Source organism: Boeremia exigua (genome assembly GCF_020726555.1).
Source record: "Boeremia exigua strain MPI-SDFR-AT-0100 chromosome Unknown C7974scaffold_5, whole genome shotgun sequence".
NCBI classification, from domain to species: domain Eukaryota; kingdom Fungi; phylum Ascomycota; class Dothideomycetes; order Pleosporales; family Didymellaceae; genus Boeremia; species Boeremia exigua.
This window is the reverse complement of record NW_025763522.1, coordinates 2,306,162-2,319,340: the sequence shown is the minus strand read 5'-3', so window position 1 is coordinate 2,319,340 and position 13,179 is coordinate 2,306,162. Positions and strand designations below refer to the sequence as shown.

The window sequence follows — 13,179 nt, the reverse complement described above, 5'->3', positions numbered from 1 at the left end:
TAGAGACCAATATAAACGCACGACGAGCTAGACGAGCTAGACCAACCGATGGAGATGGTAGCAGCTCTCCAACTACACACGAACAATTTGAAAGAGCTGGCTGGTGGAGTCCGCCTGACGATGACAGCCATTGAGATGCCTCTTCGTGGATTCACAAAGTGGGCGCGGACATGAAAGCGTGTCACCGCATCCATCAGTCAGGTAGACAGTTGAAATTGAAATGGGGCTAATTCTTTTGCTTGATCTCTCTTTTGTGGCTTCAATCGTAACGGAGTCAATCATGTCACGAGCAGTATGAAGCACACAAGATTGAGCGCTTTTTGGTGTGCATTTGGTTTTAGCCGGCGATTCAAGCAACATCGATTCTTGCAAACTACACTCCAGAGCGTCATCCAGTCCTGACCCATCTACCGATATAGCTAGTAAGCATAGTAGATGTTTTCCTCTGGCTTCTCGCGCCTCAATCTCCTGTTGGTTGTCTGCAGCCAGACCCTGAGTCCCCATGCACATGCAATCGTCATGAACGCAAAGGCAGCATTGCTAGCCATCGCCGTCAGGTACTTTGGCCCGTCGCTCTTCGGGTACAGATACGCCGTGTATATGTAACTTGCGTTCGCCACCACGTTAACGATCGACAGTGAGACAGCCTTCTTCTCAACCGTTTGTCCCAAGGTAGCTGATACCCACCCAATGATGACGGAGTTCACGGCGTACGCCCCAGATGCGAATAAGAAGCACGCAACGTATCGCGCCGCAACGTTCATGGTAGCGCAGGAGATAATGAACCCGACGAGCGCGGCGCCCATGCACGCCGTGATGTGCCACGTCCTCTCGTTGATCTTTCCTGACGTCCAGCCAATGAAGATGCCAAACGCACCCGATACGAGGTATGGCGGGCAGGTCAGCACCAGCGTGATGGTACGGCCGAAACCCAAGCTGCCGACCACAGTAGGGAAGAAGTTGTTGAAGCTGCAAGCCGACAGGTGCATGTTCTGCATCAGACACAGCAGGTATAGACGCGGGTCGCGGATGGCTTGCGCGAAGCCAGCACGGGCGCCCTTGGAAGGTTCGAGGCCGACGGTGTCGCGCACGATGCGGTCGTGGGCCATTTGGCGCTCGTCGGGGGTCAGCCAGCGGGTGGTGAGCGGGTAGTCGGGGAGCAGGAAGAGGCCGATTATGGCGACGCCGAATGTCACTGCGCCTTCGATGATGAAGAGCCTGGGGATCGTCAGTATTGTTCTGAGAGTGTGGGATATAGAGGTTTACCATTTCCAGCCCTGCAGGCCATGGGCGTTATCCAGCGACGCGAAAGTGGCTTCGGCAATGAGACCAGAGAACGAAGTTGCGAAGATGTTGCCTGAGTACAGGATACTGATGCGTGTTGCGATCTCTTTACGGGTGTAGAAGAGCGAGAGCAGGTATAGTGCACCTGGATAATAGGGCGCTTCAGCGACACCGAGGAAGAAACGAACAACGACAAGGCCGGTGTAGTTCTTAGTCAAGGCTGTGCAGGCAGATACGATGGCCCACATCATCATACAGATGCACATGTAGATTGAAGGGCGGACTTTCTGAGTGGACAGTAGCATGTTTGATGGAATCTGCATGAGCAGGTATCTTGGGTGGTTGTTAGCTGGCGTATAGCTGAAAGCGATGTGACAGCTTACCCAACGAAGAGGATGCTGATACATGTGTTATATTGCGTGCCTACCAGACCGAGGTCGTCTTCGAGATCGTTCAATCGCGCTTGTGCTATAGCGTTGCGGTCGAGGTAGTTCTGGTCATGGTCAGTCATTGATTCGGTCCGTGGCCATCAGTAATGAATGAGTAGATCAATGCTCACCAGGAAGTACATGGCCCATAGAATACCCATAATCCGTCTGTCTAGCTTCTTGACAAGGGCAATCTCCTTTGGGTCTGTCTTTGTGACAGCGCCAGAATAGTCGCCGCCATCCTCAAGCTTCAGATTCTCGGTAACCGCATCTTCCACATGGATCTCGGAAGGCTTCTCAGAGATGGCGTTATCAGTCTTCTTGTTGAACATGGTGACAGCGCTGAAGTGTTGTGCTGATCTCCAAAGCGAATGTCAGAGCTGATACCCCGACTTGACGGCTGACCCCAGCTTATATATTTCCCGGTGTATGGGGTCATCCCCATGGGGTATGCTCTTGGCTTAGAGGCCTATGTTGCTGCCGGTTAACGTACCAGGGTCGGTGAATGTTCCGGACAAAGAATGTCCGGTCAGAGTATGTTATGCTAACTTCGGCTGTGCGACCGGCAGACTTCTTGAATCTGCGCGGAGAAGAATCTCCGGAAGGATCTCAATGATGGAGAGGGCTCTGCGAAGCGACTACTAAAGGTCAGGTCATCGCCTGGTGACATCTTCCCGCTGGAAGTGGCAGTTTGGCTTTGCCCAAATGCTAGGATCTGAACGTTGGAGTCTGCTTCATTGACGATGCTGGCAGCAATAGCTAGCACTGTATTTATAGATTTCTCACCCATGCGAAAGCCCACGATGTTAGTTGATTGACGACAATAAGGACCAGTGCTGTAATGTATCAACTCACACGGTTGCAGCATTTCTTCCAGCAGTCAACCTTCCATACTCATGATGTTGCGATTCTCTTACGAATCGCACATAGTGGGTCGAAAATCCGGGGAAGAAATATCACCGCATTCGGTCTGAGAGCGGCGCAAGCCACACCGCTGTTGCTGTGGGAGCCGCAACAAGATAGTGCGCGCTTGGTAAGCTTGATTCTGACTGCAGTCCTTGGGCTTTCCTGGTCCGAGAGATGATCAATACCTAGCCATCGCTGCGGACTTCTGATTCTATGCATCCTGCACTCAAGTGTTGAGATTCCTGGCTCGCTGGATACTTATCGGAGTGCTGCTGTGTAACCACACGAGGCCTGCCAGCGGCTGTCTATTGGTCGCATGAAACTTCTTAGGATCACGATATGTATGTACAACACAGCACCGACGGAAAAGCCCGTTTAATCAAAGAGAAACGGTGGCATCCGTTGTTGAGAGCGTTCCAACCTCGAACGTTCCCGATTTCTCACCCAGACCAAGCCAAAAGCGGCTAGCACAGATTTTGCTCTCCAGCTCGCATCGCAGAGGAGCAGGGTACAAATACTATCAACTATGTACTTGGACAACATGAATAGATGGACTTTGATGGGTACGGCTCTGCTCGTCACACAGTCACTATCTTCAGTCCTCTTGAGCGTGCGTCAGTCTAACTCCATTCAAGCTTGAGACTTCGTCCCGCTTCCCCAGCAGCATTGGACGTGGACATGACGGTAATATGGCACAAGATATTTTGCGACTTCCAATAGCAGCCAGGAAACCAGCTGTGTTTTGGCTCCATCCGTCAAAGTCTTTCAACATCATTTTGAGAAATGCGGGTAGTTTCAAAGTCCTCGAGAGTACGACCTACAGCCTCGTATGTACTGATTGGTATCTCGTGCCGTATTCTCGATGCAGGGATGAAGATAGCACAGTTTCACAGCAGATGCCACCACATGCACAACATGACGTAACCGTGTAACCTCCAAAGATTGTCGTGTTTGTAGGCTCGAGAAACAGTCTCAACCCCACCATTGCTTGCGGCATTGCCAAAGATGCAGTCCGAGACACAGACGACTTCGCCGTTGCTGCAAGGCAAGGGTGCGTGCTAATCGTCTGTGCAGGTTGACGCCTTTGAATGCACACAACAAACGGCCACTGCAAACCGGCCTAGGTGAAAGGAAGCAAATGAGCCACTCGCCGTTGCATCAACGCCTGCATCTTCGCTTGGCCATGCGACAGAACTTTTCTTCACCCTCCCTGTCACCACCGCAGCCATACCCCACCTGTTCATCAACTCAGGACCAAGATCTACCAGGAACTGTGCCGTCGCCAGCATCAACGCAATCTGAGCCTACAGGACCAACACAAGATATCGCCAGCATGAGAGCGACACATATCCGCCCTCGCAACGCACGCGCCTCTCCAGAGAGGCCGGGCACAGCATGTAGCACGCGCTCCACAATTCGCCGAGTTGAGCCTTCACCAGACAGCCGTGACGATGCGCTTGCCAATAGCTACGCAGCCAGCGAGACCCCAGCACCTGGACTTACCTTTGAGCCGTTCCCCCCCTTCGAAGTCTCTGGGTCTGACAACACTGTTCTCAACGACGAGCCCTACGCGTACGTCTCTAACACTGACCCCACTGCCAGCGTCGAAGGAGCTTTACGCCGCGGCGGCACGCCCTCAGGCCGCACCTCGCCGCGCAAGAGCCGCTCGTGCTCTCCGCAGAAGTCGCGGAGCCAGTCTCCACGCAAGCACCTAGTCCGCACTCCCACGCTGCCAGCGCACCAGGAAAGTCCGTCGTCAGCATACTCCGCTTCCGACTCCGAGAAATGGGAAGCCCCGGATACGCCCTCGCCAGTCTCGCGCCAGCAGCAGAAAGATCTGTATGCGCCGTTGAAAGTCCAGAAGCCGTTTGCCGAGAACGGTAGAATTGAGTCGGGGCCTGGCCATGGGACGCATGCGCGCATCGCGGAGTACATGCGGAAGCTGCAGAATACGCGCAGCGGCGGGACGGCAGAGGGAGCGGGAGAGCATGTGCCGACGTCCGAGCCAATACAGAGGGTCGGGGCGCCTGTGCCACACATTGTGCAGGCTATGGCGCAGCCTAGTAGGGCGTCTGTGATGCTATCTCCTTTCTCTGCTGCACAGAGGCAGGCTCAGAACGACAGGGAGCCAGCACGCCATACTGATGCGTCGAGGCGCAGCGAGGCCTCTGGTGCTTCTGTGGCAAGCAGACACAGCATCTTCTCGACGCCGGGTAGAGACGAGATGGAGAGAAAGAAGCCGATTGTTGAGGAGGATGAGGGACCCTTCGCGAAGGCGACCAACATGCAGGATCTTGAGCGAAAGAGGAGGAGGGTGAGTGAGGCCACGGAGGAGAGCGGAGAGAACGAAGAGAGGAGGAGGTTCTGCGGCATACGATGTGTAGTCATGTAAGGTGGTCGTGGTGGAGCGTTCTTGGCTCATGATTTGAGAGCTACCACTATCCGTGGACATGTTCCTCGTGGAGACCAATTGTATAATGACGGACAATGAGTGCAACTGTGTAGGAGTCGTAAATAGTATACCTTTGCAATGGTCCTTTCCGGCTTGAGATGAAGTCAACTTCGGGACTCGCAGTGTGCTCTCACGTTCGAACTTGCGAGTTTTTTGGTCGTTGTCAAACATGATTATTTACTGTTCCTCCCCCTTCACTACCAACAGCCTCTCGGTTTCGACCAAATTGACGTGCATAGTCGACGCGAGATGGTTCTGCAAAGATTATCAGTCAATGAGCGCCAATATATACAACATGGCCGCAAGCCTCGAAGGTATTTCAAGATGGGTAGCTGCAGTTGGTTGGGACAGGTCTGACCTTGCTACACCACTACAATGTAGGCTGAATTGCATCTTCAAGGCAATGAGCAGGACACAGGACATCTGAAAATGCTAGCACGAGTGCCATGGAACATTGCTAGTCGGCACCTGAGAGCCACAGGTTCAAAGAAGAGCTTGCGCAAGTCCGCCAAAGCTAGTGGGAAACGAGCTTCAGCTACTTCTATAGTCGGACAACCTCGTGCGGATTTGCTGTGATGTAGGTAAAGATTGCAGGTGGACTGCAGCTAGCGATGCGTATTGTGCGTCGTAGCTAGAGCGGAGCTAGACATCGAAAGCAGCAAATCAAGAAGCTACTCATCCTTCCCAGTAGTCGATTCAACAGCGAAGTCAAGAGCCTGTATTATGTCCGATCCAAAAACGACGGTCATATATGCGGGAAAGACGACCCAGAGACCGCTAGTCTTCGTCAGCAAGAAGCGCCCGTTCTGTGCATCAGACTTGGAACTTACTTCATGATGCCGTAGAAGACAAGAATAGTGAACCAGTCATTGTGACTTATGCTCTTGAAATTGGAAAAGTATTCGTTAAAGTCTAGTTTTATTAGTTAATCATCTTGAACGCGCCGAACCTACTCACAGTATAGCACTGTCTTACTGAGCGTCATGACAGCAGCCGTGAAACCAATGAGCAGCGCGCGGTTTCCGTTCTTGCCGCGGACTTTGCGGCCGCCTGATAACCACGCGGTCCATCCCTCGGCACTTACATCGAGGCCGGTACCAGTCGCGGCAGGAACGCTGTGATTATAAATGATCATGACGTATAGACCGTACAAAATCGTTTCCACGGCGTTGAGCGCGCCTTGCGCGCCGCCAAAGCCGTCGTTGCTTTCCCAGCCAGGCCAACCATATACGTAATCAATCGAAGCATAAATCTCGTATGGCTTCCAGATCGGCCATTGTAGAAACCCTCCAGCCATCGTGTGTGGCCGAAGCAAGATGTATAGGGTGTCCCATAACACTAGGGGCAGAGAGATTGCGAGCCACAGAATTGTGAGGTTCGATGCTGTATGGCACCATCCCGTCTCGTTAATCTCTGCCGGCGAAGGTGGCGCAATAGCATCAACCGCGTTGGAAGTCTTGGAAATTACGCGTCTGGCGACTGCTTTTGCGGCGGGGGAGACATTGGAGGCGAGGGTACGTGTGGGACTCGTAGGGCTCGTGGGCGCAGGAGACGCGGTCGAAGTGCGCGAGGGTCTCTTCGTTGGCGAAGGCTCGAACGCAGGAAAATCGCCCTGAGGATGCTGGCGAGTTGAGACCATTGTAGCGATTGGACTCTTGCGACTGCGATTGCGATTGCAATTACACGACTTATGGGGTGAAAAGGGCTTGAGGTCTACTGGCACGCGTGGTGTTAACGTCAACGTCTCGGACGTCATTGGCAGCCACCCTCGGGTGTTCCCTCTCCGGCTGCTTTACGCCTGGAAAGGGAAGGCGCCGCGGCACATATCGAGCGGCAACGATTTGATCTAGCTCAGCGCGACGATTATTTGATTGGTCGCGATATGCACACCTCTCGTCGATCGTCTCTGCAGTGTGCGCTTCAACTTGATCTTGTATCTCCCAACCGGATTCAACCTCCGTGAAGTGTCAATGGTGCGCACTGCAATGCTCCATAAATTGGATAAATTTAGAGAAGACCCACACGCCAGAACTTGAACGCCTATCTCATTTGGCCGAACTCTGAACTCACTACGAGCCCCCTTCTGTTTCTTGAAGGGTTGTTTACGAGAAAACAAATATGATCTGCCTATTAGTACAAGGAACATACGAGTAGGTAGGTTGTTGAATCGCTTGCAAGTGCACTGGTCTTCGAGGTGGATACTCAACTTCGGCAACCCCCACAAACGTTGCCTTGTTTACTTTTGTTCCCGTGGAAAGCATTCCGTTGCCGTGATCCGTGTGGGTTCGCGCTAAGCTGTTGTAATTGCTGTGGCTCGATCGAGTTCTGTCTCCGGGCGTGCATTTCGACTCCTTAATTTCCCAGAATGCAATGTTCCTCAGAGCTCAACAATTTAGATGGTGTCAATACGAGCTTGAACAGCCCTGTGTTGCAGTTCTTGGCCAAGCAGTAATCCTCCGTTCAGGGCGATCCCAACTCCCGGTTTGTGGTCACGTCTATCTACGGCGTAGTTGGTGGATCTGCAGAGGGCGCGGTAGATGAGCGGTCGCGCCACATCGCGGATCGATTGGCCAGTGAAGCGAAATAGTGAGTTGCAGCGAAAACGAACAACAAATTTGGGCTGCGGGTCACAACATGACCGCTGTAGGGATCGAGATTGCTTTTCCACCGGAAGTGACTGAGCTTGGGTTTGCAGGAGTCTGCCAGGAGGAAACAATACAGTCCCGGACAGTCAACGGACAAAAGTGACTCGAAGGCCGACCGCGCCGCAGCACCAACTCCGCCGCGCGCTCTTCGGCAGGAAGTGTCACCCTGTTCCGCCAAGGGCCTCGCACGTCTTGCCTGAACGACGACCGAGGCCTTCAAACACCAAGCGTCCGCCGCCGGCGCCGCTGAGCCAGTTTTGAGATCATGGGGCCGGTCCGGCAAAGGTCTTGCAGGGACTGAACAGAGCCGAGTATTCGTCATCTGTATGAAACGCCCGTCAATCTGTCAGCGGCAAGGCATTTGACGTGACAAGCGGCGAAACAAGCGTGACGCGGAGGTAGAACGGAACCAAGAGCTGTGCGGTGGCACTTCGCGATATTGTGATGGTTATCGTCGCGTGCATGCTGCTTAAACTTGAGGTTGATGCAAGTACCTTTTTCAGACGAACCGAGACTGAGTAGATTGGAGGGCATTTGCTTTTCTCGCGTTGCATATGGCGCGCGCATGTAGAAACGAAGCATCAAAGCTTGCTGTATGGTTTGCAAGATCGCTCGCCTGTCTGGGATAGTAAGTTCGCTCATGAATACCGTATAGTAGGTATGTCCTTACTGACACGTCGCTGCTCTCTGCAAGTATAGCCGTTATCAAGCTGTCAAAGCGCAGGCCATGTCTCGATAGCAACGGCATGAAAGCCACCCACTTTAACGAGCATCAATTAGAGGACCCCAGGTATGCATGTCACACAACTACGCCAGGAATCATGGCGGTCTGGAGCCGCCTGCGTCGTACAACAGTCCAGTAAAGTCGAACGCGAAGAGCTTGTCTCGTTTGCATTGCTTGACACAAGTTGACAGGCATCTGCATGCCTTCCTCAAACGGCGACAGCCACGGCGCTATGGTGGTCCACCTGTTCCTTCCATACACGCACGTTACCTAGGTACGGCGAACACCTGTGAAGCTGCTGGCAACAAAGCCTTGGTCTGTATCAAGGTGACGGGTCACGCAAGGTTGGTTCGCAGGACAACAATGCTGGCAACCTGAGGGTCAGGTTGCGCATGATCTCAGAAACAATGCAAGCCAGCCCTGAACCAGCGTTGTGCAGCTTGGGTTCATGCGCAGAGAGACGAGGTGAAGCTGATGGCGCTGCTAGCGAAGATGCAAACAACGAGAACGGTTTGCGCCGTCCGAAGAACCGGCGATACGACTCTTGTCGACGGCGAGACTACGAAGTACCAGGCCTGTGGTTCTGGAGGAGTTTGAATTGTCCTTGTCAAACCGGCTACTGGGGTTACCTGCTGTGGCACGACGGCTTCTTCCTGCGCAGGCGGAAAACCTTGTAATATGCTCATTGCTGCGACCGCAGCAGGCTAGAGCATCGCTGTGAATCGAGGCTGATGGTAGGAATGAGATTAAGGGTTGCCCAGACACTCGAGACGCATGACACGTGATGCCTCGACGGCAGACTGACGCCCACGCGGCCTGTCTCGAACTGCTTGTCTCTCAAAAGCGAGCTGCGCCCGAGGCGCTTACCGTCGATGACGCAGCCTTCTGCCATCGTGGACTCGGAGAGCCGAATCCTTCAGGCCGAAGGATCATTTGAAACGGCCTTTTTCGCGAGTGGCTTGCGGGGGCGCTGTTTCAGTGTCCGCAGTCCCGCCTAAACGCCGAATGGGAGCCAACGAACCCAATCCTCCTAGAGCGCTACCCTGGTCCCTGCAGCGCTAGCTCATCCTCCAATCGTGGCCTGCAAAGGCCCTATGATAATCAAACTCTCCTCCCTTCATACCCACTGGTGGCCCACGGCTAAGAAAGATCTCCTCTTCTTCTTCCCCAACATCGTTTGCCCAAGTCGTTCTTTACTTTCGCTTCAGTTCTGCCCTGCCGTTCTCGCCTCGACACCGGCCTTTCCAAGACATTTTCCCCTGGTGGACGAATTATCAAGGCCGATCGCATTGACTCTTCTCCTTTCTGCAATCACGTCACCTGTATTTCCGGATCTGCCCTTGCTTCACTCACCTGGCTGCCCTGTCCTCGACCACCGCGGGCGCTGTCACCAATCCACCAGACGTCAAGTGAGTGTCCAGACAAGCCTCTGTGCCACCGCCCAGCTTTGGCCTTACGGACGTGCCCAAGAAAGGCTAGACCGACGCACCTACGATCAATTGAAGAGACGGCTTGAGCATTCACTCAGTCCATTTGGGACCCACGGCTTTCGCCTCTTACGCATCTCTGTCAATTGCTGGCCAAGACAGATCACACTCACTACCTGTCTTCAAGAACGTAAAAGGATCGACCATACCTGGATCCATCCACAACAACAATGACTTTCTCAGAGCCTCTCGGCGAGATTGTGAAGCGTGCGGGCGATGAGGACCCCACCGCAGGGCTTGAGAACATCGATGTCCAGAACTACCTTGGCCGCATCTGGTGGTGCTTCGTTGTGGTCTTCACCGTGTACCAGATTGTCCTCTACTTCACCCGATACGTCCGCACCGTATCATGCCTCAACAATGAGACTCAGCGCTACTTCTCCGTTCCCAACCACATGTACGCCCGCTTCAAGAAGTCGTTCCTCGACGCACCCTTCTGGCGCACTCGTCACCACCGCGAATTCAAGATGTCCGCTGCCCTTGGCATGGGAACACTGCCCAGTCGCCTCCAGAGCTTTTTCCTCATCGGCTACTTTGCCGTTAACGTCGGATTCTGTGTCTGGAAGATTGACTACAGCAGCTTCGCAGCCGGTGCTGGTGAGCTCCTCAGCCGTTCAGGTGTCATGGCAGTCATGAACATGATCCCTCTATTCCTCCTCGCCGGCCGCAACAACCCCATCATCAAGCTCACTGGCATTTCCTTCGATACCATGAACCTGATCCATCGCTGGTTCGGACGAATTGTGGTTCTTGAGGCTATTGCCCACACTGTCTGCTGGATCGCCAACAAGGTCCAATCCAGTAAGTGCACGAACAACATACCACGTCAAATAGGCGCTAACTAGCAAACAGAGGGCTGGGCTGCTGTTCAGGCATCGATTACTCACAGCGAGTTCATCATGACAGGACTCATTGTACGTAATCACACTACTGACTGCTTACAAGCGCTAATCGTTCCCTAGGGCACCGTCGCGTTCACCTTCCTTCTCCTCCAGTCTCCCTCCCCTGTCCGCCACTCCTTCTACGAGGTCTTCCTACACGGCCACATTGCCGGTGCCGCAGTCGCCCTTGGTGCGGTTTGGGTCCACTTGAAGGCGCGCCCGCAACAGTTGATGCTTTATGGCGTTGTCGCTCTCTGGGCTGCCGAGCGCACCATGCGCTTTGCTCGCCTCATTATGAACAACGTTGGCAAAGGCGGCTCCACAGCTGACATCGACGTTTTGCCCGGCGACGCGCTCCGAATCACTGTCAAGATGGCACGCCCTTGGAGTTTCCGCCCTGGTCAGCATGCCTACCTCTACATGCCTTCGGTCGGCCTCTGGACCAACCACCCGTTCTCCATCGCTTGGAGCGAGGAGGAGGAGGATCCCCACCACATCGATGAGAAGAGTCTCCCCATGACTAGCAATGACCTTGCTCTCCAGAAGTCTAAGACTAGCATGTCGTTCATTGTCCGCCGACGAACCGGCTTCACCGACAAGCTTTTCCAGAAGGCCAATCTATCTGCTTCTGGCCGGATCTCCATTCCCTGCTTTGCCGAGGGACCCTATGGTGGTGAGGACCTCAGCTCCTATGGTACAGTCATGCTCTGGGCGGCAGGCATTGGTATCACTCATCAGGTGCCTCACGTCCGTGACATCGTCGCTGGCTACGCCAACGGCACAGTCGCTACACGCCGTCTCACCCTTGTCTGGATCATCCAGTCCCCTGAGCATCTCGAGTGGATCCGGACCTGGATGACACACATTCTCGCCATGCCGCGCCGCCGCGAGATCTTGAAGATCCTGCTCTTTGTCACCCGCCCTCGCAGCACAAAAGAGATTCACTCCCCATCTTCAAGTGTTCAGATGTTCCCTGGTAGGCCGAACGTCCAGAGCCTCGTCGACCAGGAGATGCATGAGGGCATCGGTGCCGCTTGCGTCACTACCTGCGGTACCGGTGCTCTTGCAGACGATCTTCGTCGCGCAGTTCGTAACCGCGAGATGCAGTGGAATGTTGATTTCCGCGAGGAGTCTTTCTCGTGGTAGTTCATGAGCATCTTATCCACTTTCGTCTGCACTGTTTCCACTCGGTATACCCCATATCACGACACTACTCGCCATCTCTTGACACCTATCGAAAGCCAAGATCTATCGCAATACAAGCTCTGCTTATTCGTTGTACACATTAACTACGTTCTTCCGGCTTTGCCCGTCTCCTTCCAATATACTGTCGTTAAAATATTTCCCTTCATCTACTGCGTAGAGAAAGGCACCTAGGTAGAAGTGGCTCATGAATAACAGCATGTCGCCACCGAGTTTCTCTGTCAGAATGTTTACTGTATATATGGATAGTCTATCCCGAGGAAATCGACGACATTACATGACCAGCTGCCACTCCACATCTGACACTCAGACGCTGAATCTCAGATCATAGCCTCCGGACTTTGCGTTGCCGCCTCGTGCATCTCCTCCATTGCCAACCGATCCTGAATTCCCTTCCATCCCCTCAGCACCACATCAGCCATCACCCCATTCCGTCCGAGCTTCTTCACCGCCTCTTCAACAGTTACGAGATAACTCTTATACGTCGCTTCTTCCTCATCGACCCCCGTCCCCTCGTGATGCACTGGCTCATACCCCTCCGGCTCCATTGCTAATCTCTCCCTCAGCGTCAAAGTGGGCGGGTACGCCGGCGGCTGCTTATACGCAGCGCCTACGTCCGTCAGCAGCTCCACCTCAAGATCAGGCGGAAGCGTCTCCGCAATGTACCAGTACAACACGTACTGCATCGACCCATGCCCGAGCGGCATCATCTGCATCCAAACAGGTTCCGCAGTAAGCGGCGGTGAGTCGACGCGCGGATGTGCTTGCGGCTGGCGGTGCTTGGTCGGCAGCGGGAGGAGCCGATTGCGGTAGCCGGACTACGGAACCTCGTCAGCACTAACATCTCCTTTGAGCATGCACAACTCACTTCCTCGTAGCCCTCGCGCTCAGCTCCCGCGCGACTGTCTTCTCCTACGTCGCGCCGCCCTTTGGGCAGGAAGTAGTATTTGTCTCCCCGCCGGCCGCGCGCGCTGCAGATCACGACGCGTTGCGTTGCGAGGTGGAAGATCGCGACACCGCCGCCTACGACGAGATCTTCGCCTGAATACTGTGCGACGATAGGCGGGAAGGAGGTGCGTGGTGGTTCGACGTGAGGCATAGCGGGTGGTGGAGCCTGGTAAGTAGTTGATGGTAACATAGAGCAACTTCAGGTCAGGTTACAAGGACGG

General features: G+C 54.0%; 5 protein-coding genes across 5 annotated transcripts; 2 read left to right on the top strand and 3 right to left on the bottom strand.

Moving 5' to 3' along the window:
- Nucleotides 1-289: 289 nt before the first annotated feature.
- On the bottom strand, nt 290-2,150 carry C7974DRAFT_177247 (vitamin H transporter). The gene is made up of 4 exons (XM_046136284.1): nt 1,844-2,150; nt 1,668-1,777; nt 1,267-1,617; nt 290-1,218 (listed from the first exon to the last, which is right to left on the bottom strand). Exons 1-4 carry the CDS (start codon nt 2,042-2,044, stop codon nt 420-422), a joined length of 1,461 nt encoding a protein of 486 aa, XP_045998493.1. The 5' UTR covers nt 2,045-2,150; the 3' UTR covers nt 290-419.
- A 1,801-nt stretch (nt 2,151-3,951) lies between these two features.
- C7974DRAFT_412697 (uncharacterized protein) lies at nt 3,952-5,010 on the top strand (the record flags this gene model as incomplete). Its single annotated transcript, XM_046143665.1, has 1 exon — nt 3,952-5,010. One exon carries the CDS (start codon nt 3,952-3,954, stop codon nt 5,008-5,010), a length of 1,059 nt encoding a protein of 352 aa, XP_045998492.1.
- A 731-nt stretch (nt 5,011-5,741) lies between these two features.
- On the bottom strand, nt 5,742-6,709 carry C7974DRAFT_433656 (uncharacterized protein; the record flags this gene model as incomplete). The annotated part of the gene is made up of 3 exons (XM_046144935.1): nt 5,742-5,847; nt 5,901-5,982; nt 6,028-6,709. 3 exons carry the CDS (start codon nt 6,707-6,709, stop codon nt 5,742-5,744), a joined length of 870 nt encoding a protein of 289 aa, XP_045998491.1.
- Nucleotides 6,710-9,840: 3,131 nt separating this feature from the next.
- C7974DRAFT_177194 (ferric reductase) lies at nt 9,841-12,335 on the top strand. Its single transcript, XM_046136283.1, has 3 exons — nt 9,841-10,727; nt 10,779-10,840; nt 10,889-12,335. The coding sequence occupies exons 1-3, from the start codon at nt 10,097-10,099 to the stop codon at nt 11,951-11,953; spliced, it is 1,758 nt and encodes a 585-aa protein (XP_045998490.1). The 5' UTR covers nt 9,841-10,096; the 3' UTR covers nt 11,954-12,335.
- On the bottom strand, nt 12,331-13,109 carry C7974DRAFT_309511 (uncharacterized protein; the record flags this gene model as incomplete). Its single annotated transcript, XM_046138225.1, has 2 exons — nt 12,331-12,828; nt 12,879-13,109. 2 exons carry the CDS (start codon nt 13,107-13,109, stop codon nt 12,331-12,333), a joined length of 729 nt encoding a protein of 242 aa, XP_045998489.1.
- Nucleotides 13,110-13,179: the final 70 nt, after the last annotated feature.